At 43.4% G+C, this 26,052-nt stretch overlaps 1 protein-coding gene across 4 annotated transcripts in view; it reads left to right on the top strand.

Moving 5' to 3' along the window:
* The window catches only part of LOC137432571 (otoferlin), a 258,417-nt gene that overhangs the window by 43,988 nt on the left and 188,377 nt on the right, over positions 1-26,052 (top strand). For 2 of the 4 annotated variants that reach the window (XM_068124612.2, XM_068124611.2), the window contains exon 1: positions 14,438-14,660. The exons of the other annotated variants lie outside the window; for them this stretch is intronic. In XM_068124612.2, coding sequence (XP_067980713.2) covers positions 14,484-14,660 — 177 coding nt within the window. In that variant the 5' untranslated portion in view covers positions 14,438-14,483. Of the gene's footprint in view, positions 1-14,437; positions 14,661-26,052 lie in introns of those variants that run through there. 4 annotated transcript variants of the gene reach the window in all.

Genomic DNA, 26,052 nt, shown 5'->3' with positions numbered 1-26,052 from the left:
TGTCCACAGGACATGCTCCCAGAAGTATTTTGGCTTGTTCAGGTATGATTTGGAAAACTCCAGTCGGGCTTTCTGATGTCCTTACTCTCAGCAGTGGGTTCTTACCATAGAACCCCCTTTCATTGAGTTGGCGATGGATGGTGCTAGTTGAAACTGTTGTAGCTTGTGTCTGAAGCTCTGCTTGAATCTGTTTGGCAGTTGATCGAGGTGCTTTCTCTACCATTCAAACAATCCTTCGCTGCAATCTTCGATCAAGTTTTCTCTTGTGGCCACATCCAGGGAGGTTGGCTACAGTGCCATGGGCCGTAAACTTACTGATAACAGTGCGTACGGTGGACACAGGAACATCAAGGTCTCTGGAGATGGACTTGTAGCCTTGAGATTGTCCATGATTGGCTATATTCTTGTGTCTGACCTCCTCAGACAATTCTCTGGCTTTCTTTCTTTTCTCCATGCTCATTGCGGTGCACAAAGTGACGCAAAACAGCAGATTGACTCCTTGTCTCTTTTCAAACTGGTTGAATGAGTGATTTTTTATATTGCAGGCACCTGCAACTCAACACAGGTGAGTTCAATTCCAAAGTAAAAGAGAATCACCTGAAATCTAATTATTTCTAATAACTTATAAAAGGTGCCAATAATACTGTCCGGGCCATTTTAGGATTTCTGTATGGAATAAGCTAAGATTTCGTAATTGTTTCAGTTTTTTGTTTTGTTTTGTTCCACTGCAAACAAAATAAATACATATTTGGATACCAAAATATTTTTTCATTTCAACAATTTTCTGGAAGAAATGGTGCATTAATATTGAAAAACGTGCAAGGGTGCCAATATTTTTGGCCACGACTGTATATATGCATGCTTTGGCAGTGGGCATGTTTTTGCTTCAAACTCGGTTTTACGGCGTAGCCCGGCATAGCAGCTCACAGATTGTATTTGGAGGGAGAGGTGCACAATAAATTGATTGATTAATTGCATAATTAAAATCGATAAAAGATTTTCATCAATATTTTCTTAATCAATTGGCTAATAGCATAACTAAACCACTAGTGCTTCATCCGAAGATGTAACTTTTAGAAATTTAATTGAAGAAGTCATTAATAAAAAATTAAATAATTCGTTTATTAATCAATTGATTAATTAATTGATTAATCAATAAATCAAAAATACCCTTGACAGCCAAATTACTTGGTCACTGTCTTGTCCAAATATCAGCTTCCTAGCTCAAAAGGTGCCTGAGATATTGCCCAGATGAGAAAGAAAATAAATAAATGATTTATAATGAAAATAAATAAATAATAATCATAAATAAATTGAATAATTAATCAATTGGCTAATAGAACACATAAACCACCACCATTTCCTCCGAATGTGTAACTTAAAAAAAAAAGAAGTCATTAATCGAATAATTAAATAATTAATCGATTCATTGATTACCAATAAATCAAAAGCCTTCACAGCCATTACAGCCTTTACTTGGTCATTGGCATGTCCAAAAGATGCTTGAGATAATGCCCAGAAGAGAAAGGAAATATATAAGTACTTAATTAATCGATAATAATTAAGTAACCAATCAATTAATGATTAATTAAAAACAAAAAATACTGTTTTTGACAAAGTACTTACTCACTATTGTGCCCAAATTTCAGCTTCCTAGCTCAAAGGATGGCTGAGATATCGCCCGGACAAATAAACAAACCAATGAAAAATCATTCATAGAGCGACACTTGGCAAAACAGAACAAAGTAGAATAGCACTCAGGAGAGCATCCTTTTGACCTCAAAAATAATTGGTGGTTGAATTCAGTGACCTGATATGCAAATCGCCTTCAAATTTCAAGTCAATCGGATGAAAATTGAGGATTTTAGAAATTTGAAATTGTTGTTGACTGCTTGGCCTGTGCTGATCTCAAAAATAGTTGGTGGTTGAATTCAGTTTGCTGATTTGAAAATCCTATTCAAATTTCAAATCGATTGGATGAAAATTGAGGATTTTAGACATGTGAAAAAGTAGTGGGCCTTTGGCCTATGTTGACCTTGTGACCTATGTTGACCTCAAAAAGAGTTGTTGGCGGAATTCAGTTAACCGATATGAAAATCCCATTCAATTTTCAAGTCAATCAGATGAAAATTTAGGATTTTAGAAATTTGAAAAAGAGTGGTTGACCTTTGACCTTAAAAATATATAGGCTTTTGTCGGACCACAAACGCTACCATTTGGTAAAGTTTCGTGAAGATCAGTTTAAAATTGTGACCTGTAGGCAAGTATAAATGATCGGACAGACAAACACACAAACCGGAGTGATCAACATACTGGCAAAAAATTTTTTTTTTTTTTTTTTTGCCAAGTAACAAGAAAGAAAACAAGAAAACAACCAGAGTGAAAACTGAGTACTCCCTTTCAGCATGCGTCATTGCCGAGCCCCCTTCGGTGCCCGGCAATGACTATGTAGCGCCTGGAGATGGCATAGGAAAGGAGCGGTGTACAAAACTCTAGGAAAACAATCGGTATTCCTCTGCATGAAATGCAGAGGAAACCTAATATAGATTGTAAACATTTTTAAAATAAATACTGTATTGTTATGGAGATGGTAAATAGGGGAATTCAAGGGCTACTGAACTGAACATGCTGCGAGTCAGCACTCGCAGCATGGCCACTGACGTCAGCATTTGCCACACCTTTGCAAGTTACCGCGGCGTTGAAATCAGTCAATCCGAGGTTAACCAGCCCTCTCTTTTCTCTGACAAACTGCTTCTTGACTTTGCAAAACTGCTTAGTTCACAAAGTGCTGGACTTGGCAAAATCTTTCATCTTGTGTGCATTGTTGAGAATTGTTCTCATAGCCAAGTGTCATGCAACGACCCACTTCCACCTGAGTGGCTCAGAGTGTGCATGCAAACAATGGCGGCTGGTGCGTTTACTGGGCGAGTTATGCGTGTTATGGATTTTCTTCATTTTTTTGTTTTGTTTTGTTTTTAGTAAATATTTTCTCCAGGGCAAAGAACTCTAAAACGAATGAACATTCTGCAGTTTAGCACTAAGCGAAGTATTACTGTAAACAGGTCTGTATAGGTAGGAGGAAAATATGGACATGTATTATTTTTACATGTCAAATGTCATACATTTTTGTCATGTCTTGGACGATTGCGACTATCTCATCCATATAACTTCTTGAATGCCCCTTAATTGGTCTTCATCCATCAATGCTCAACATTGTAATGGTCTGCACACATTGTCTATTTCTCTGAAAACAAAATGATGAAAACGAGCAAGATGGTCCACTCGTCATTGCTGTCACCTTCTGTAGCACACCAAGGCTTGGGGGAAAAAAAGAAGACTTCATTGGATTGGATTAGATTGGATGGTAGGAATTATAAGAATTTTTCATGCTGTGCACAGAGTGCAATATTATTGTTCAGAATGCAAAGTCGTCATTTGCCATTTTACTAACTTATCTTTGTCAATATTGCAAGTTTACAACACATACGTTTTTCTCAGCAAATCTATTCAACATTAAAAATGCTTGAGTTCACCTGGAAAAGGCAAGCATGCCTGGCTAACCAATAATCGCTTGGATGGCCAATATATAGCAGTGCACTAGACTAAGTTATGTGGAATGTTTGCGCCATGGCCAGAAGGACGGATTGAAAATCGCAGCCCATCTGACCAACACACAATGGCCTAGTGTCAAGGAATACCTGTTATTTTTGCATATTCCAAAAAACAAATGCAAAAGCTATTTCAATTAGATGATACCTCTTTCACTTGCATTTAAATGGAACCAATGTTCAATGTTTTTGAGCTTTAAAAAGTCAGCAGAAGAATCCTGTTACAGATTTAAATTTGCTTTCATTACTCTTGTGAAACCACCTGAGGATGAAGAAAAACAGGTTTTTCTAGACTGGCACTTTTAGGTAAGAATATTTAGGAGTGTTTTAGCTCTCAAAAATGAAGCGAAGCATGACTCATGTGTGACAGTGAGATTCACAGAGTGACAAAAGCAATTGTCGAAAAGGCTGTTAGTTTTCAATTAAGTTCAGAAGGCACCTGAAAAAGTAAAGAGCAAAGATGGAGTGATCAGGAGGAACCTGGATAGGATTCTGGTTTCAGCCGCTACTCCACAAACCTCAAACCCACCCAGGCACAGCCAAGTGAACCTTCCAGAAAACTTAATGCAATAATTCACTTCTCCTAAGTCAGATAGATAAAAAATAGAGAAATCATGAAAAAGGAAGAATTAAAATGAATGGAGAGAAATGTGAAAAGTAGAAAGACATGAGAAAGGAACAAAGATGTCGGGAAGAACACTGATAGGTAGATTTCAGCAGTTCTTCCGCATGTTTAAACGCAGCAACAGATGCAAGCTACAAGATGTCCGTCAGCGGGGAAGCACAGTCCACACAGCATCAGGATATAGTATTGTGTTGTTCCACCAAAAGAACACCAATTCAGCTCAATTTAGAGTGGTTTTTATTGTGCGAGAATCGAGCACAGCGCCGCTTCCTGGACCCACCAACCTGGAAGTGACATGCACATCCGTATCCGTTTGTTATATGTTGTCGACGGTAAGGTGTAGATGTTGCATACATCACATCTCCCCCTTTCAGCGGAGTGATTACCAAAAGTCCATCTACAACATTTATGGATCAAATGTGAAAACAAATGTGAAAATGTCAATTGTGAAAACCATGAGCAATAATTTGGCAAAAGTGAATCAACACAACAAGACCACGCAATATGCTAAGTTTAGGAAAACTAAAACAACACAACTTGAAGTTTAGGAAAACTAGAATAACACAACTTGAAGAGTCAGGGGCGAATTACCCCTATGCAACAAGTTGACTTTGACTGCCACATCCATAGGTCCATACAATCGGGGCATTTCCTGATTCTGGTTGAACGGCGTGGCAGGTGTGCAGGAGAGTTGGTGTCGCTGTTTCTGGATGAACTGCATGGCAGGTGTGCAGGAGAGGCAACATCAATTCCTGCAGGTGGAACAGCAGCATCGATTTCAGGCATGAGTGGATCAGAGATGCCCGTTAGTCACAACATTCCCAGGTGCAGGCACAACAATGGATTGTTGCTGTTCAGGCTCCTGCATAACGACAGGCAGTATTGGAGGTTTGATGGGGCTGCAGTGACTGTAGACAACGTGGTCCTGGTGTCGACGGACAACCCGTCCATCATGCAAGCGTTGTGTATGCGACAGTGGCCCAGGTTTGTCTATGACATCGCCAGGCAACCACACAGCGTCTGCACCAAAGTTGCGGAAGAACACTGGATTCCCGGTGTGAAGTGATCGGCTCATTGCTGACCTGTTGTGATGCAACTTCTGGTTAATAATAATAATAATAATAATAATGCATTTCTTTTATATAGCACTTTTCAGGAAGCCCAAAGACGCTTTGACAGAGTGCAAAACATAATGCATAGCAAAACATAAAGACAATTGCAAAAAAAGAAGAATCAATAGGGAAATATTCAAAGCACAAAGGAGGGAGAAGGAGAGGAGATAGTCAGGGGTTAGATGCTGTGGGTTAAATGTTGAATGCAGTGTTGAACAGGTGGGTCTTGAGTGATGTTTTGAATGTGGTGAGTGAGGAGGAGTCTCTGATGGTGTGAGGTAGCGAGTTCCAGAGGGTGGGAGCAGCGATGGAGAAGGCCCTGTCCCCCCAGGATCTAAATTTGGTCCGGATGGGGGAGGGGGGGGGGGGGTCAGGAGGTTGGTACCAGCAGAGCGGAGGTTGCGGGTGGGAGTGTGTCTGGAGAGGAGGTCAGCCAGGTAGGATGGGGCCAGGTTATGGAGGGCTTTGTAGGTCAAGAGGAGGATTTTGTACTGGATTCTCTGGGAGATGGGGAGCCAGTGAAGCTTGTAAAGGACGGGGGTGATGTGGTCACGGGTCCGGGAATGGGTGAGTAGATGGGCAGCGGAGTTCTGAATGTATTGGAGTTTATTGGTGATTGTTGAGGGTGAACCATAAAGGAGGCTATTGCAGTAGTCCAGACGGGAAGTGATGAAGGCGTGGATGAGGGTTTCTGCAGCCACGGAGGAGAGGGATGGACGGAGACGGGCGATGTTTTTCAGGTGAAAGAAGGCTGTCTTTGTGATCTGTTTAGTGTATTTGTCGAAGGAGAGGGTTTGGTCAAAGATGATGCCAAGATTCCGGATGTGAGGGGAGGTGGATACTGGGAAACCGTCCATGTTGAGGGCAAAGTTATGGGTGGACTTGGTGAGCGTTTTTGGGCCAATGATGATTATTTCAGATTTATCACAGTTAAGTTTGAGGAAGTTGATTTGAAGCCAGGATTTTATTTCAGTGATGCAGTTTGTCAGGATAGAGTGGGTGGCGGTGGAGATGGACTTGGTGGAGATGAAAAGCTGGATGTCATCGGCGAAGCAGTGGAATTGGAGACCATGACGGCGGATTAAGTGACCGAGGGGGGACAGGTAAAGGATGAAGAGGAGGGGGCCAAGAACTGAACCTTGGGGGACACCTTGGGGGAGGGGAGCAGTGGGGGATTTGCAGTTATTGATGGAGATGAACTGACGTCTGTCAGAGAGGTATGATTTAATCCAAGAGAGGGCAGTGCCGGTAATGTTAAAGGTGGTTTCAAGTCGGGTGAGGAGGATGGTGTGATCGATGGTGTCAAAGGCGGCGCTGAGGTCGAGGAGGATGAGAATGTTGAGGTTGCCAGCGTCAGAGGAGAGGAGAAGGTCGTTGGTGATTTTGAGGAGAGCAGTTTCAGTACTGTGGTTGGAGCGGAATCCGGATTGGAATGTTTCATTCAGGTTATTGGCAGAGAGGTGATGTTTGAGTTGAGTGGCTACAGCGCGTTCCAAAACCTTTGACAGAAAGGGTAGGTTGGAGATGGGTCTGAAGTTATTTAGGGTGTCAGGGTTTAGTCCAGGTTTTTTCAGAATGGAGCTAACAGCAGCAATTTTGAGGGATGGTGGGACGATGCCTGTAGACAGGGAGAGTTTATTGTTGCAATGATAAGTGGAGAGAGAGCAGGAAGGGAGGCCTTGACAAAGCTGGAGGGGATGGGGTCAAGAGTGCAGGTGGCAGTTTTCATTCCGATGAGGAGTTCAGAGAGGTCAGTAGGGGAGACTGGGGAGAATTGAGACAGGGGATGGCAGGATAAGGGGGGGCAGGTGGTTTGAGGGGGAGCGGGTGCGGCGGTGGTCAAGCTGTTGTAGATGTTTTCAATTTTGCGTTGGAAGAATGAAAGGAAGGAGATGCAGTTGTCTATTGTGAATGACTGGGTGGTGGTGTTCAAGGGGCTGAGGAGTTTGTTTATTGTAGAGAAGAGTGCTTTTGGGTTTCCGGAGCCAGAGTGGATAATTTGAGAGTAGTAGGCGGAGCGGGCGCGGGAGAGAGCATCTTTATAGTGTTGTATGTGGTCCTTGTAGGCCTGGGAGTGAACTGTGAGACCTGTTTTATTGCGGAGTCTTTCAAGTTGGCGAGCACGAGTTTTCATCAGGCGGAGTTCAGGGGTAAACCAGGGAGCAGAATGGGTGAAAGAAACTGTTTTGGTTTTTATAGGCGCAAGTTGGTCAAGGCAGGAGGAGAGAGTGTGGTTGTAGTAGTCAGTGAGGTCAGAAGGGGTGTGGAGGTCAACGAAGGGAGAAGTGGACATTTTTTCAGAGAGGGTCGATGAGAATGAGGCAGGTGAAAGAGCGTTTAGCTTACGGAAGTTGATAGTGCGATAATGCCTTGGTGCTGGGGTGGGGATGTTGATGGTCAGAGTGATGGCTAGGTGGTCAGAGAGAGTGAGGTCGGAGCCAGAGAGATGGTGCAAAATTAGTCCAGTAGAGCAGACAAGGTCCAAAATGTGACCACGGTTATGGGTAGGAAAGTTGACATGTTGAGTGAGGTTAAAGCAGGTGAATAAATCAGTGAAGTCAGTGGTTAGCGTGGAGTCAGTGGAGTCCATGTGGATATTGAAATCACCAAGGAGGAGGATTGAGGGGGAGAGGGAACATAGCTGGGTCAGAAAGTAGGAGAAGTCAGACAGGAATGATGGGTGTGGTTTGGGAGGGCGGTAGACAACAGCCATGACTGACTGTGTGTGACCAGAGAGTTTAAAAGCCAGGTGTTCAAATGATGGAGCAGATGAGATGGAGATGAGGTTGGTCTTGATGTCTTGTCGGTGAATAACGGCAATTCCACCACCTCGGCCCTCCGAGCGTGGTTTATTGATGTAAGAATATCCATTGGGTGTGGTGAGGTTGAGCGTATAGTAGTCCAGTGGTTGTTGCCAGGTCTCAGTGAGACAGAGAAAGTCCAGTTTATTTTCCAGGATGTAGTCGTTCAGGATGAGGCATTTGTTGTTGAGGGACCGGGTATTGAACAGGGTGAGCTTGATGTTGTTTTGTACGGCGGGTATGAATCCAGGTGATTTGGCCAGGGTTCGCAGACAGGAGGTGCGATTTTGTGCGTTGTTGTGACCAGGTGTGTTGGGACGATGAGTGGGAGTGCGCTGAGCCGACCAGAGGATGGGGATGGAGTGACCTGATTGTAAATAAACAAACTTACGACCGGAGCCACGGTGAATGTACCTGGGTCGACGCAGGCAACTGGTTAAGTTGGCTCTAGTACACGCGAGAAGCCATATCTGGTTTCAGACGGTCCAGGTTGGTCCTTAGGTGTCGTTTTATCAGTAATTCTGATGGTGTTACTCCTGTTGTACCATGAGGTGTATTACGATACTTGAGCAGATGCGAGAGCCTGGTTTCAAGGTTTCTGTGCTGCAGTTTGCGTAGTCCGGACTTGATGACTACAACTGAACGTTCAGCCAGGCCATTGGAAGCTTGGTGTGGTGGACTGACAAATTTGTGTCTGATACAATTCCTGCATGTGAATTTGGCGAATTCCGAGTTCGAGAAACATGTACCATTATCACTAATGATAACTCTGGGCAAGCTGTGTGTAGCAAAACAACGTCTCAGTTTCTCTATTGTTCCCGCTGATGTAGTACCATGTGTTGTGTAAGTGTCAATCCACTTTGAGTGGGCATCAGTGATGATTTGTAGCATGTGACCGTTTACTGGTCCTGCATAGTGTAGATTAACTCTGCCACGGTTCGGTGGGCCATTCCCAGGGATGCAGTGGTGCCTTCGCTGGTGCATTCCTGGTGCTTTGGCAGGGATAGCAATGTTGAACGCTGTTCAATATCGGTGTCTAGATTTGGCCACAATACATAATTCCAAGCCAGTGACTTCATCTTGACTACTCCGGGATGACACTCATGAAGTTCCTCCATTACCCTGGAACGCAGATGTTGCGGAATCACTATGCAGCATCCCCACAATATGCAACTGCTGTCCATGCTAAGTTCATTTTTACATGCCACATAAGGAACATAGGCAGGGTCCCCATCAGGTAGCAATTGCCATCCAAGCTGTATGGCTTGGAGAACTCTCGAAAGGACTAGATCACGTCTTGTGTAGGTGCAAATATGGTTGGTATCGATGGGACAGTCCTCCAGATGATCCATCAAGGCGATCACACTGCCAGGTAACGGTGGGTTGGCAACCAAATTGGGCAATGGTAGACGGCTCATGGCATATCCGGGTTTATACTGAATGCGGAGTCTTAAGCAGCGAGTAGCAACGACCATCATATAATCCTGGGTGGTAGCGTGTCGGATGTTGCCTTGGTTGGACCAAACAGGCTTGTCAGTGGTTTGTGATCAGTATAGACAAAGTGTCGTCCAAATAGGTATTGGTGGAACTTTTTGACTCCAAAGATGATTCCTAAACCTTCCTTGTCCAACTGACTGTAATTATTTTCTGCAGGAGATAGGTAATGTCCTGGAGGCAAATGCCACTGGTTTCTCTGAACCATCAGGCATAACATGAGACAGCACTGCTCCCACACCGTACTGACTAGCACCACACGTCAGTACGATGTCCTTGTCAGGATCATAGTGAACTAGTACGTTTGATGCTTGGAGCAGGTCCTTTGTCTTCTGGAAAGCTGCTTGTGGTGTAGTACCCTAGTTCCATGAGACTCCTTTCTTCAGCAGGTGATAAGAGATGACCCAAAACTGGATATGTTTGGGATGTTGCGGCTGTATCAGAATGAGCCAGAAGAAGTAAAGAATAAAGAACTTATTTAATTATTATTTCAATATGGCATCGCGTCACCTTATGTGCGTTTTTCATAGTCATGCTTCAGTCATAATGCTGCTGAATCTTGACTGAGAATGTAGCAGAAGAGCCAATGTTGATTGTTATTACCAAAAGACAAATTTATAACCTGAATGCCATCTTTGTCTGAGTTGCTGTAGTAGTGTGATGATGTTCAGGCCAACAGTGGCTCGTGCAGATGTAGAACTGATGTAGTACATTAAACCTGAATACCATGCAGATGTAGTACTAGTCGATGCAGATGTTGTCCTTCCCTGAGATTTACCTGAGTTATTGTCCAAGTTGTTGTTTTAAGTCGGACATTAATTTCCCATTGGATTAAAAAAGATTTAAGGAAAGCAACCTCAAATGAATCCATAAGGTTGTAACCGGGAACGTTTCTGGTATTTTTTTCTTTACTTGTTGTTGTTAGCATCTCATTAGCCACCACGTTGAGTTGTAATACCATACATATTCCATGCTGCTGATGATCGTGCCATGTGTGGTGGTGAGTTGTCGCTTTATGCCATAAATAACCTTGCATCAGTACCATGGCGGAATTTTTATTTAACCATTGTGCTGGTTTCATTCATTTGCTGTTATCTTCATATGCGGGTATCAGAAGGTGGAACGGAACCCTCTCAGGCCACAAAGTATGTGTGTGTGTGTGTGTGTGTGTGTGTGTGTGTGTGTGTGTGTGTGTGTGTGTGTGTGTGTGTGTGTGTGTGTGTGTGTGTGTGTGTGTGTGTGTGTGTGTGTAGGTAGGAATGTGTTGTGTGTGTGTGTAGGTAGGAATGTGTTGTGTGTGTGTGTGTGTAGGTAGGAATGTGTTGTGTGTGTGTGTGTGTGTAGGTAGGAATGTGTTGTGTGTGTGTGTGTGTGTAGGTAGGAATGTGTTGTGTGTGTGTGTGTGTGTGTGTGTGTAGGTAGGAATGTGTTGTGTGTGTGTGTGTGTGTGTGTAGGTAGGAATGTGTTGTGTGTGTGTAGGTAGGAATGTGTTGTGTGTGTGTGTGTGTGTGTGTGTGTGTGTGTGTGTGTGTGTGTGTGTGTGTGTGTGTGTGTGTGTGTGTGTGTGTGTGTGTGTGTGTGTGTGTGTGTGTGTGTGTGTGTGTGTAGGTAGGTAGGTGTGTGTGTGTAGGTAGGAATGTGTGTGTGTGTGTGTGTGTAGGTAGGAGTGTGCGTGTGTGTAGGTAAGGAATGTGTTTGTGTGTGTGTAGGTAGGAGTGTGCGTGTGTGTAGGTAAGGAATGTGTTTGTGTGTGTGTGTAGGTAGGAATGTGTGTGTGTGTGTGTGTGTGAGATATGTAAACAACAACAACAACATGCATTTTAAGGCCATGTTCCCTGCTAGAGCGGGGGTTAGCCTTGCGGTCCCCATGACAATCTTCTCCATTTTGCCCTATTTTCTGCATCTCTCCTTGTTTAACCCCCTTGCCCGCATTTCTTCTTCCACCATCTTTAGCCAAGTCTTTCTCGGTCTTCCCCGTCCTCTACTTCCTTCTACATTAACTTCCAACACTCTTCTCAACCAGTCACTTTCATCCTTCCTCAATACATGACCAAACCATCTCAACCTGTTCCTCTTCACAGCATCAATCACAGGCAATATTCCCATCATCTTTCGCAATTCATCATTTGTTTTCCTCTCTCTCAACGATACTCCGCACATCCATCGAACCATTCGCATTTCCACCCTTTCCAGCCTTCGTTGCTGCTCTACGTTCATTACCCATGTCTCGCTCCCATAAATCATAACACTTCTCACAAATGCAGCATACACCTTTCCCTTCAGCTTCAGCGACACTCTCCTCCTCAACAGCACGCCACTCAGTTCCCGAAACTTCTTCCATGCACATCTCACTCGAGCAACCGTTGCCGAGTCTGATCCACCTTCTCCATTCAGCATGTCTCCGAGGTAGCAAAATGTTTTCACACCTTCCAGCTTCACGCCGTCTCCAAGATCCAACTCAACATTTCCTCCATCTGCAGCTCCCTCTGTGCACACCTTACATTTGAATGTAGCTGCCACACTGGTTAATGACCCTCTCAGACCACTACATTTTTTATGAACCCACTCAGCACACATTGTACATTGAATGGAGTTCACTCCGACACCCTTCCTGCACACAGCACACGGCCACTTCCCAGTTCTTTCCACCTCACCACATGCTTTACCACTTGCCATCGCCTTTGTCTTTCCGATATTCACCTTCAGACCTTTTGTCTCCATACATTCCTTCCGCTTGTTCATCTTTTCCTTCAGTCCATCCATACTTTCCGCAATCAACACCAGATCATCTGCATACAACAACTCCCATGGTAAACCCTCCTTTACGGTCTGAGCCAGCACCTCCATCACAGCTACAAATAGTAGTGGACTTAGTACCGACCCCTGATGCACTCCCACCTTCACCTCAAACTCACCACTGTTCCCGTCCTTCGTCCTTACAGCTGTGCGTGCTCTTTTTTACATTGCCATCACTACTCTGATCAACCATTCCTCCACTCCTAACTTCCTCAATGCCCATGCCAATACTTTGCGTGGAACCCTATCGAATGCTTTCTCCAGATCAACAAACCCCAAAAACAACTTCTTCCTCTTATCCATGTACTTCTCCTGCAACTGCCTCACAATGAAAAGCGCATCTGTCGTTCCTCTTCCTGGCATAAATCCAAACTGCATTTCGTCGATCTTCACTTTCTTCCTTATCCTCCTCTCCAACACCCTTTCCAATACCTTCATTCCATGCTCCAATAACTTTATCGCTCGGTACGAGCCACACTCCAGAGGGTCACCTTTCCCCTTGTATAGAGGGACGAGGGTACTCGGTTCCCAATTCACTGGAATGCGGCCTTCTTTCACCACCAGATTACAGATCTCTGTCATTCTCTTCACACCCCAACTTCCTGCTGCCGTCAACATATCTCCCACAACTCCCGTCGGCCCTCCCGCTTTTCCACTCTTCATTGCTTTTATCGCTTCCTCAACTTCCTTCTCAGTTATCTTCTCTGCCGGTCCTAAAACTGGGTTACTCTCTATGTTGCCATCCCATTCATTCTCTGTATTCAACAGCATTTCCATATATCTTTTCCATCTTCCTTTAATTCCATCTGGGTCGACAACGATTTGTCCCACTTCATCCTTCAAGCAACTCACCCCCATCACATCACACCTCTCTTTCGCTATGTGCTTTGCAATCCTGAATACTGCTTTCTGACCCTCTTCCGAATCCAAGCGTTCTCCGAACATTTTCCTACATGCCTCCTGCGCCTTTGCTACCTCTTTCTTTGCAGCCTTCCTGGCTGCCTTATAACTTTCATGCTCTGCTGTTTCTGAAAGTTATAAGGCAGCCAGGAAGGCTGCAAAGAAAGAGGTAGATATGTAAACATACTTCCATAAAGAGGTAGAGGTAGATATGTGTGAGATATGTAAACATAAGAAATAAATAAATGAATAAATACGAACCCCATGCCATCCTTTAAGGCGATGGATAATGCTCCTGTTCCCCAAAGCCTTGCATGCGCATTGGATGAATAAATGAAAGTAAATAATATATGTCGTTTTCTAAGAGATGGCGGCAACTCGTGAGATGTAAGAACATGGGCTCATGTAAGAGCAATTTGTTAATGCTTGACACCAAGATGTGGTCAGAAGAACTTAATTTCCCTGAGGGCATGTTGGATCCCCAGTTTGACGTCCATCCAAGGGACGGCACACGGGTTGGGATTCAAACCTTAGGCTAGTGACCTGTGAGGAGTGTGTGTCTTGGGCCTAGCCATCTTTCAATACTTTATTACCACATCAACTTGACAGTTGTTAGGAATTTGAGGAAGTATGCTTTTAAAGACAAAAAAAAACATACATTAATGGGGCATGGTAAACCTCCAAACATTCAGTGGTCATAGTATACATCATAAGGTGTGTATTAGAGCATTGAAAATGGCCTGTAGCTGAAGTGCCAAGTGCATTATAAGCTCATGAGTAGTTAATAGTTATAGGAGTGGTACCTTGCAATTATAAGGTCATGAGTAGTTAATAGTTATAGGAGTGGTACTGTGCATTATAGGCTCATGAGTAGTTAATAGTTATAGGAGTGGTACTGTGCATTATAGGCTCATGAGTAGTTAATAGTTATAGGAGTGGTACTGTGCATTATAGGCTCATGAGTAGTTAATAGTTATAGGAGTGGTACTGTGCATTATAGGCTCATGAGTAGTTAATAGTTATAGGAGTGGTACTGTGCATTCAGAATGCGGATGGCAGTAGCAGTTCCTGAACGGTTCCTGAACCTAGAGCTTCTGACCTTGAGGGCTCTGAGTCTTTTCCCTGAGGGTAGGAGTTCGAACAGGGATGAGAAGCGTCCCTAAGGATATTCAGGCGAACCCTCTGCATTCGGGACTCGTGGATATAGGAGATGGAGGGCAGGTCGGTTCCAATGATTTTGGAGGCTGTACGTACTGTATGACTTTGTCCAGCTCCTTTTTTTCCTGGGCCGTGATGCTGCTGAACAAAACCGTTATTGAGAAGGTAAGTGTGGATTCAATGACAGCGCAATAAAACTGGAGCCCCTTGCCCCGTTTAATGCCCTCCCTTGACACCCTAAACTTCCTGAGTTGCCTCAGAAAGAATAGTCTCTGGTGGGCCCTCTTTATGATAGAGATGGTGTTATCCTCCCACTTCAGAGAGGAGGAGATGGTGGTGCCGAGAAACTTAAAGTTACACACCTGCTCCGCCACCTGGCCGTTGATGACCAGAGGCGAAAGCTCCATCCCATCCCTCCTGAAGTCCACAACCATCTCTTTGGTTTTTGTGATGGACAGCTGTAGATTGTTGTTGTGACACCAGTTGACCTTGAGGGAGATTTCGGCACGGTCGGCTGATTCATCACCAGAGGAGATGAGGCCCACAACTGTCGTGTCATCTGCGAACTTGAACATCCTGACAGAGTCCTGATGGCAGATGCAGTCATTTGTATACATGGAGTACAGGAGAGCCTATAATGAACATGGCAGCCTATAATGAACAAATTACTACAAAAATACATAATAATTATATTCGTGTCCTCAAGTATGACCCAGAAATGGTCATAGATACTGATGTGAATATCTAAAACAAAATAAGCAGTTTATAAATACTTACAGAAATGTGAAACAAGTGGCCTTGCACTTCCTGCCCTCTTACCACTACATTCCCGAAGCAACCCCAGGCCCCAGGGCTCACACATTCCTCCAGAAACCCTCACCTGCTCATCCTCTGAAAGACTCGGCGGTTTGCCCACCTGCATTCATTAATCTCTTTATTCTCCCCATAAGGGGATCGTCTCCCTTTATCCATTGTCTTTTCCTTCTCTCTTCAGTCCTTCAAATATGCTGCCCCCATAACTACGTCATGCACTCCATGCCCTGTGTGCATCCATGATCTCATCTACACGAGCCCATTCTTTCCCACACTGTTCCTCTCCGGGCGATTGTTACTCGTTTCTGTGTTACTCCTCATTGTTTCTTTCCTTACCCTTCTCCCATACATCCCATACACATGGTAGTTTATAAAGCTGCTACCCGTTGTTATTTAGGTTCTCCATTAGCATAGAGCCATAGACCCTTGTTTTGAAGAATATAGTAAATCTGGCGAAGGTTGAGTCGATGAAATTTAAATTAACTATTCAGTTGTAAACTATAAGTAAATCAAATGCAAAGGTGGATGGTGAGCATATCACAATTACAGCATATGATGTCATTACTGTACCTCCACTCCTTACTACCAGCATAGGATGTCACTACTGTACCTCCACTCCTTACTACCAGCATAGGGTGTCATTACTGTACCTCCACTCCTTACTACCAGCATAGGATGTCATTACTGTACCTCCACTCCTTACTACCAGCATAGGATGTCATTACTGTACCTCCACTCCTTACTACCAGCATAGGATGTCATTACTGTACCTCCACTCCTTACCACCAGCATAGGGTGTCATTACTGTACCTCCACTCCTTACTACCAGCACAGGGTGTCATTACTGTACCTCCACTCCTTACTACCAGCATAGGATGTCATTACTGTACCTCCACTCCTTACTACCAGCATAGGATGTCATTACTGTACCTCCACTCCTTACCACCAGCATAGGGTGTCATTACTGTACCTCCACTCCTTACTACCAGCATAGGGTGTCATTACTGTACCTCCACTCCTTACTACCAGCATAGGGTGTCATTACTGTACCTCCACTCCTTACCACCAGCATAGGGTGTCATTACTGTACCTCCACTCCTTACCACCAGCATAGGGTGTCATTACTGTACCTCCACTCCTTACTACCAGCATAGGATGTCATTACTGTACCTCCACTCCTTACTACCAGCATAGGATGTCATTACTGTACCTCCACTCCTTACTACCAGCATAGGATGTCATTACTGTACCTCCACTCCTTACTACCAGCATAGGATGTCATTACTGTACCTCCACTCCTTACTACCAGCATAGGATGTCATTACTGTACCTCCACTCCTTACTACCAGCATAGGATGTCATTACTGTACCTCCACTCCTTACTACCAGCATAGGGTGTCATTACTGTACCTCCACTCCTTACAACCAGCATATGATGTCATTACTGTACCTCCACTCCTTACTACCAGCATAGGGTGTCATTACTGTAACTCCACTCCTTACAACCAGTATAGGATGTCATTACTGTACCTCCACTCCTTACTACCAGCATAGGATGTCATTACTGTACCTCCACTCCTTACTACCAGCATAGGATGTCATTACTGTACCTCCACTCCTTACTACCAGCATAGGATGTCATTACTGTACCTCCACTCCTTACTACCAGCATAGGGTGTCATTACTGTACCTCCACTCCTTACAACCAGCATATTATGTCATTACTGTACCTCCACTCCTTACTACCAGCATAGGGTGTCATTACTGTACCTCCACTCCTTACAACCAGCATATGATGTCATTACTGTACCTCCACTCCTTACCACCAGCATAGGGTGTCATTACTGTACCTCCACTCCTTACAACCAGCATATGATGTCATTACTGTACCTCCACTCCTTACCACCAGCATAGGATGTCATTACTGTACCTCCACTCCTTACAACCAGCATATGCTGTCATTACTGTACCTCCACTCCTTACCACCAGCATAGGGTGTCATTACTGTACCTCCACTCCTTACAACCAGCATACGATGTCATTGGTGTACCTCCTCACTACCAGCATATGATGTTATTATTTTACCTCAATACAATCAGAATAACAAAATCACCTCTATCAGCTTTTGCAGAAGGTCGATTGGCTGCATACAAGGTACTAGATGTATAAAATAGCCATCAATAGATGTTTATGTTTTTCAGTTTTTGTAATTAATTATCTGCACATTGCAGAGATCTTTAATTTGGTTGACTAAGAATAGCATGTGTTTCCACTTACGCCTCAAATTATTTGGATGCAATAATTAGAAAACTGACATTTGTGTTGTTTTTGAAACGGCGTTTGTGTTGCATAAGGTGTGACTTTTCCTTGGAAAGTGTTGATGCGATAAAACAATTATTTATTACTTGCAAAATCGAAGATTTTTCAAGTATATTGGTCGGTTGCGTTTGTGGTTCTGTCTGTTTGTTACTTGCCGGATGTATGTTGATCCGGCAAGTATGTTGATCGGTTGGTTTGTTTGTCTGTCTGTGCGCAGCACTACGTCTACACCTTTACACATAGAATCGCCATACTTTACACACATATTTGTCTTGCCCTGGAATAGACTGTGCCCAATTTTTAACTCTCTCGGCCCAAGGCCTCCATTATGACGTCATAATTCGATAATTCGACAACTACAAAACTTCATCCAATCAAGATGCAATTTATTGAGCGACATGACGGCATAAACTGGTGGAGAAAAAAAACATGATGTCATCGGTCACGTGGTTCGCCGCCATCTTGGAAAAACCGAAAAATTTTGCACCTTTATATCTCCGAAAGTGCTGAATAGAAAAAATTGAGACATGGCTCATTGTAAAGAACTCTCCATGGGGAATAAAATAAGTGAAAGATGATGTCATTGGTGCCTCCATTATGACATCATAATTCGACAAGTACAAAACTTCATCCGATCAAGATGCAATTTCTTGAGCGCCATGTCGGCATAAACTGGTGGAGAAAAAAAAATGATGATGTCATCGGTCACGTGGTTCGGCCGCCATCTTGGCAAAACCGAAAAACTTAGCACCTCTATATCTCCGAAAGTGCTGAATAGAAAAAATTGAGACATGGCTCATTGTAAAGAACTCTCCATGCGGAATAAAATATGTTAATGATGTCACAGGTGCCTCCATTATGACGTCATAATTCGACAAGTACAAAACTTCATCCAATCAAGATGAAATTTCTTGAGCATCATCAAAGAATAAATTAGTTTAGAAAACAAATAATGATGACGTCATCGGTCACGTGGTTTGGCCGCCATATTTGTCCAAAATGGCCGATAAAAAAGTACATTCCGGCAAGTCCTCGGTCTCTGACCGATTTTTCATCTGTTTGTCTGTTTGTTTGTCACCGTCCTACAGGTCACAATTTGAAACTGATCATCACGAAACTTCACCAAGTTGTATAGGTCGTCCCAATTGTGAAGCCTATTGTTTTTGGGGTCAAAAGGTCAAAAGGTCAACATTGGCCAAAGGTCACCAACTTTGCCAAATTTCTAAAATCCTCAATTTTCATCCGATTGACTTGAAATTTGAAGAGGACTTGCATATCTGGTCACTGAATTCAACCACCAAGTATATTTGAGGTCAACATAGGCCAAAAGGTCAACATAGGCCAAATTTCTAAAATCCTCAATTTTCATCCGATTGACTTGAAATTTGAAGAGAACTTGCATATCTGGTCACTGAATTCAACCACCAAGTATTTTTGAGGTCAACATATGCCAAAAGGTCAACATATGCCAAAAGGTCAACATAGGCCAAAAGGTCAACATAGGCCAAATTTCTAAAATCCTCAATTTTCATGCAATTGATTTGAAATTTGAAGATGACTTGCATATCTGGTCACTGAATTCAATCACAAATTATATTTTAGGTGAACATAGGCCAAAAGTTCAACATAGGCCAAATTTCTAAAATCACCAATTTTCATTTGACTTGAAATTCTAAGAGGATTTACATATATGGTCACTGAATTCAACCACCAACTATTTTTGAGGTCAACATAGGCCAAAAGGTCAACATAGGCCAAGTTTTTAAAATCCTCAATTTTCATCCGATTGACTTGAAAATTGAACAGCATTTGCACATTGAGTCACTAAATAGGGAAACTAAATATTTTTGAGGTCAAAAGATCAAAGGTCAACCTTACAAAATCATAATTTTTCATGTAAAAAATCGTCACTTTTCTTCCTGTTGACCTGAACTTTGATGAAGATTGTAATTTTTAATCTTGATGAAATGGACAATTTGCTGTATCAATGGAATTTTTTTTTCTTGGGGTTGGGGGGCGGATTTTGCAAGTATCGTGCTCCGCTTGACGTCTTGTTGTTTTATCCTCCAGGACAAATCTTAATGCAAGAAAAACAGATGTAGAGTAAGTTAAGGCAAGATAACTCCTGTTGGGAAACTTAGGACAAGATATGATAATGGATGATCAAAGCGGATTTATAGTTCTGTGTGCATTGCACAATCTTGCACCTTGGCTGGAATGCAGGGCGGGCTGTTTGTCGGGGGGGGGGGGGGGAGAGGTTTAAGGGTGTTGGTTCATGGGGAGGCACTTATAGCTGTCATAATGATTTCAAAGTACACTTGCAAACACAGTCGTAAACTCGTGTGACAAAATGTTTTTTATTTTAGCTAATAGTACCCTAATTCGATTTATGGGTCTTATGGCAAATCATTTGTAGGGTTTTCATTAAACTTTATACTCTTCCAGATGCTTTCCCTTCATCCTCACCTTTCCTTCATGTTATATTTCATTATTTCAGATGGAAACATGCAAGAACGGCACTCAGTAGAGCGCATACCTCCACCAGGCTGAACAGTTTGTTTTGTATCCCACTGATAGGCCGGATCTGGATTCGGACGTGAACCAAAATCGAATTGGCTTGTTCTTGTCGCCTACCCAACTCATCGACCAAGTTTTGTCATAATCGGTCGACAACTTTTTGAAATATCACTCAATGGTGAAGAATCACTTGAAAAATTAAATAATTTTCTGTTCTGGATCTTCACCAAAATTGAATCAATTCTTCGTTGTAGCACACCCAACGTGTCCACAAAATTTCGTCCGAATCTGTCCATAACTATTTGAGATATCGTGCTTTTCGATTTAGATATAGATTTTATCGATTTGAGATAGCGATTTTAGCCCAATCACTCGATGGTGAAGAATCAATTAAAAATTATCTTATCCGGTTCCGCATCTGGATCTTCACCAAAATCAAAACAGTTTGTTCTTGTGACACACACAACCTATCCACCAAGTTTCGTCCGAATCTGTCCGCAACTTTTTAAGATATCATGCTATATATTTGTTTTAGCCCTATCGCTCGATGGTGAAGAATAAATAAAAAATTCTCTTATCTGGATCCACATCTGGATCTTCACCAAAATCGAAGCAATTTGTCCTTGTCACACACACACATGTCCACCAAGTTTTTTTTTCAGCATCCGTCCACAACTTTTTGAGATATCGTGTTCACAAACAACCAAACAGACAGGGGTGAAAATACAACCCCAGTCCACCTCGGTGGCAGAGGTAACAATTGCGACAACTGACATATTGCTCAAGCCGATATGATTCATAACGCTTGATCCTTAGGGTGATGATGTCATAATAGTCTAGTTGCCAGATTGATGACCTTGTTGTTGTGAGAAGTGTATTGTTTTTTGATGGTTTCTTATTAATATGGATCTATAGAGAAAATTTAGCTTGGTTGCCAGATCCGTAACCTTGGGGAAATCCCGTAATTAGCATAAATCCGAAATGGCCGCTTCGGATGGTGGTGGATTATGACTTTTTAACCAACTAACTTCCAATCGCATATGATATGTGTTTTCCATATATTTTTGACCTCAGGAATCGATATCTGGAGGCAGTTTTGTGATTTGGGATAAAATTCATTTGTATGTCGTCACCAAGAGGGTTACTGGAATGGCGTGAGCTCTGATCAGTTTGGTGAGCAAACTGCCATTCAAATAGGAAAGGGTGGTCTCAATGGATCTTCAGAAAGGGTTACAGAGTGGATTGATTATATTTTCCCATCACTGCCTACATCTCTGACACCATGGAGCACATCTACCCTGATCCCACCGTCCTTGAACACAAAGATCAAGCTGAAGCAAGTTACACATGCAGAGGACCACGTCACAAGGAGGAGGGGAAAAAAGGAGAGAGATGGATGCAGATGACCGACGTCGAATCTCGCTTGAACTGTCCAAACTGTCTCATCCATTGGAGAATGGGTCACCACACCTCTACAACATCGTCAATGGTAAATTATGTTCCCCTGATGCTGAGGTGAATGTCGCTGAATCAGTCGACATAGGCGAAAAAATCGCTGCAGATTTCCGGACATCCCTCCCATCAGGATTCCATGGAACCATTTCTAGCCCCATCAAGACCATGGAACACATTCAGAAAGGTGTGAGAATTGGAGACAAAATGATCTTCGATTTAGAAACTATCTTCCTCAGGCTGTTGACCATTGGACAACAGCGGCACATGAAGCTAGCACCCATTTTCCAGTACGAGTTGTGTCTCATACCGCCCTCACTCATCGACGAGTATGGCTTCTTGAGGAAAGGTAGCAAAGCACCTCTGGCTCGCAAACTGTGTGTGAAGACAAGACAACCAAGGCTACCCGAGATCACCATCGTTGACATGAAACAGCTTCTTTACCACATTGTTTGGCCATCGAAAGGTAATGCATCTGTTATAGGTAAGTCCATCAAAACCAGGTTGTCCTCTATACCTGGTAAGAAGATATTAGTCTTTGATAAGTACATGAGGGGCTGTCCATGAGGGGCTGCAAAGGACCATAAATGTATGCGACGTGCTGGCCTCGGCTCCATCAACTACAACCTCACCATCAACACACCGCTTCCTAGTCGAGAAGCCATCATGAGGAATAAGCACAACAAGCTGCAACTGTTGAAAGTGCTAAGTACCTACAACTTTAGAGAAGGAGTCACTGTGGAGAATCCAAGCAATGGTGTGTTCACTCATGACAAAGCGGACATAACAATGATCTCGTACCTCCTCATGGCTGCCGAGTGCGACACGCGAGTGATCCGCATTCTCTCAGATGACACCGATGTGTTCGTGCTGCTTGTGCACCGGGTGTACCGAAACAAGATCCAGGCCACAGTGCAAATGGAGTGGTGGGATGGACCCGTTTGGGACATCAACGCCACCTGTGCCCAACTCGGCCCCAAGTGTCTGCAGATCCTGGGAATGCACTGCATACTGGTTCAGATACCACCTCATACCTGTACGACAAGGGGAAAGTGTCGGCCCTGAAGACCCTGAGAGCTGGCGACTTCCCAGGCCTGTACTCAGCCTTGGGCGAGCTTGATGCCACCCATGCACAGCTCATGGAAGCAGGACAGGCGTTCTTCTGTGCTCTATATGGTCAGCAACAGGGGACCACTATGAGTGAGGCGAGGTACCATATGTACACAAAGAAGGTTGGAAAGCTGCTCAAGATCATGTCGCTACCACCAACAGACCAAAATCTCTTCCTGCACATCTTGCGCACTCACCTGCAGACTATACTCGCCAAATCTGCTGACCAGCAGGCTCCACTTGAACTTGACATCACGAAGTATGGGTGGGAAATCAAAGATGGCACCCCAGTACCAGCAACCTCTGATCAGCCCCCAGGACCCCAAGATCTCATGGATGTAGTGCGGTGCAGCTGTAAGGCGGCGGGGAAGGCGTGCGGCAGTGAACGTTGCAGCTGTCACCATGGAAAGATATCATGCACTGTGTACTGCGCTTGTGTTTCTAGTGACGCTTGCTTGAACCCCTTCACGACAGGAGACGAACACCAAGATGAAGTGGAAGAGGAAGGAGAAGCAGATGTGGTAAATTATGAGGAAACTGATCATCTTGATCTTGCATTCGGCTCTGATGATGAATGGGAGTGATCGCCGTTAATGAATAAACACTTGACCACCCTCGTTCTGAAAATGCAATTATTATTATATTAATAATTTTTTGCCCGAAAATGACCTTTAACTTGACCTTTGACCCTGAATCTGACCCCAAATCACACAATTGACCTCAGCAATCGAATCCTCACATCGAAATTATACGGGAAAAATGTATCACACGTGATGGAAGGTTGATTGGTTGAAAAGTTATTTTCCACCTCCGTCCGCGGTGGCCATCTTGGATTTATGGCAATTTTATCGGAGTTCCCCAAAGTTGACACTCCGGCAACCAAGCTAAATCTTTTCTATAGACCAATTCGAGTATGAAACCATCAAAAAACAATACACTTCTCATGAGAACAAGGTTTAGTACAGAACATATCTGGGTGGCAAACGGACTATAAAGTCGAATGCTGAAAAGATCTCGCATTCGATTTGTTTGAACCAACCCTCTGAATAAGCTGCCATGTGCTCCTTGAAGATAACAGCGAAAAAAAGTGGAGCTTGCAGAGAAAGCCTGTTGGAAGACATCACAGTTTGACTCGATTGTCAATCAGGCTACCAGAAAGTAACAAACGGTAATGATATAGATCCACAAGCAGAGGTGTCGCGAGATTCCAAAAATATTTGGGGCCCGGGACCCTCAAACTTCAGATCCCTCCTAACCCCGGAATAAAACATGACATTTAGAAAAATAGGCTAATCGGTCTAAAGTGACCTATCGTAGCCAAGGGGTTAAAATAGATTCGGGGAAGAGCAAAAAAACATTCATGGTTCAGGCCAGTGCCCAGCACCGCCCCTGTCAAGTATCATGTATTAATCAAGTATAAAGTAAGCAAGTATTAATATATATTTATATATTAGTATTATTCAAGTATTTATATATTTTATTTTATCGGAACAAGTTTCATTTAAAAAAAAAAATTTTCACCCTTTAAATAACCCATTGTTGTGTTAAGGACAAGTAAAACATCGCCATAGCGTTTTTTTTTCCACAGCGACCTAAGGCGATCATCCAGGAACGTACACATACACATACGTATTAGTATATCATAGTACATCACTATGATAGTATATCATAGGCAGCAGAATGATATTAGGAGATATCGGTATACTTTTACATTAATTACAGGGACATTAGGACCAGCTATTATGTACTCACTGGGGTGGGACTAAATGAAGACAATATGGGAAGATTACAGTGGAGAGAAAAAGGGTTTGCTGAGGAGTGTGGGAGGAATGTAAAGGGTGTTGGAGGGAAAAGTAAGGGAAGGGGGAATATACAGTGCCTTCAGAAATTATTCACACCCCTTGACTTTTTCATAATTTGTTGTTACAGCCTGAATTTAAAATAGATTAAACTGAGATATTTTGTCCCTCATTTACACATAATACCCCATAATGTTAAAGTGGAATTTTTTGTAGAATATCTTCCAAAATAATTAAAAATCAAATACAGAAATATCTAATTTACATAAGTATTCAATCCCATGAGTCAATACGTCGTAGAAGCGCCTTTGGCAGTGATTACAACTTTGAGTATTCTTGGCTATGTCTGTGTCAGCTTTGCACATCTGCATTTGGGGAGTTTCTCCCATTCTTCTCTGCAGATTTGCTCAAGCTCTGTCAAGTTGGATGGGGAGCGTCGGTGAACAGCAATCAAGTCTTTCCACAGATTTTCAATGGGATCCAAGTCTGGGCTTTGGCTGGGCCACTCGAGGACTTTCACATTCTTATTCGGAAGCCATTCCATTGTTGATTTGGCTGTATACTTGGGGTCATTGTCCGGTTGGAGCATAAATCTTTGATGCAGTCTTAGGTCATTTGCACTCTGAAGCAGTTTCTCCTCAAGAATTTTTTTTTTTTTTTTTGTATACAAGATCGAGGCTCGTGAAAGAGCTAACATTAATCACACAAAAAGTCAAACCGACACAAACCAACACATAAAACACAAAATAAGGGGAGCGGTAGACGAGATGGGGGGGAGAGAGGGCGAAGGACACAAACACAACATTTGAGAGCAGGGACATCGAGAGAACTGTGGGAGGGAGAGGGCTTGGGGGGAGGTGGGAGAGGTATAAAACATATGGACACTGCAAGGACTTCCAGGAAAGAAGTTGGAATTTCGAAAAAGTGTATCTGGGGTGAATTAGCCGGGGTAGAAAAGTTCAAGGTTTTGGATGGGGGGAAGATAAGAGATGGTGGTGAACAGCTGTTTTAAAGACCTGGAGGGAGGAGTGGGATTGAAGGGAGTGGGGGAGTTTGTTCCAGAGGTGGGAAAAAAGTGGAATAAAAGAGTGAAGGTGAGCCGAGAGCCGAGATTTTGGCAGTTTAACCATCAGAGGGTTGCTGGCAGATCTTGTGCGACCTGTAGGAATATTTGGGGGACAGAGCACAGAGAAAGCTGGGGTAGCAAGGCCGGAGAGGAGTCGGTAGAAGACAGAAAGACCACCAACCTGCCTGCGGTGAGTGAGTGAAAGGCCCTCGGAGTTAGCTTCATCGCAGGTGATTCCAATGATTCTGAAAGCTTTGGTTTCAACAGCGTGAAGTCGAGCTAGGTGTGAGGCAGGAGCACCGGCCCAGAGAGGGGAACAGTATTCCATTGAGCTGCGGATGAAAGCCTTGTATGTAGTGAGGAGCTCAGGTGTGCCAAGGAAGGACTTCGCACGACGGAGGAATTTTCCTGTATTTGGATATATTCATCATTCCCTCTATCCTTACAGGTCTCCCAGTCCCTGATGCTGAAAAGCATCCCC

Source organism: Myxine glutinosa, chromosome 8, assembly GCF_964187855.1.
Source record: "Myxine glutinosa chromosome 8, kmMyxGlut1.1, whole genome shotgun sequence".
NCBI classification, from domain to species: Eukaryota; Metazoa; Chordata; class Myxini; order Myxiniformes; family Myxinidae; genus Myxine; species Myxine glutinosa.
This window is presented reverse-complemented; position numbering and strand designations above follow the sequence as displayed.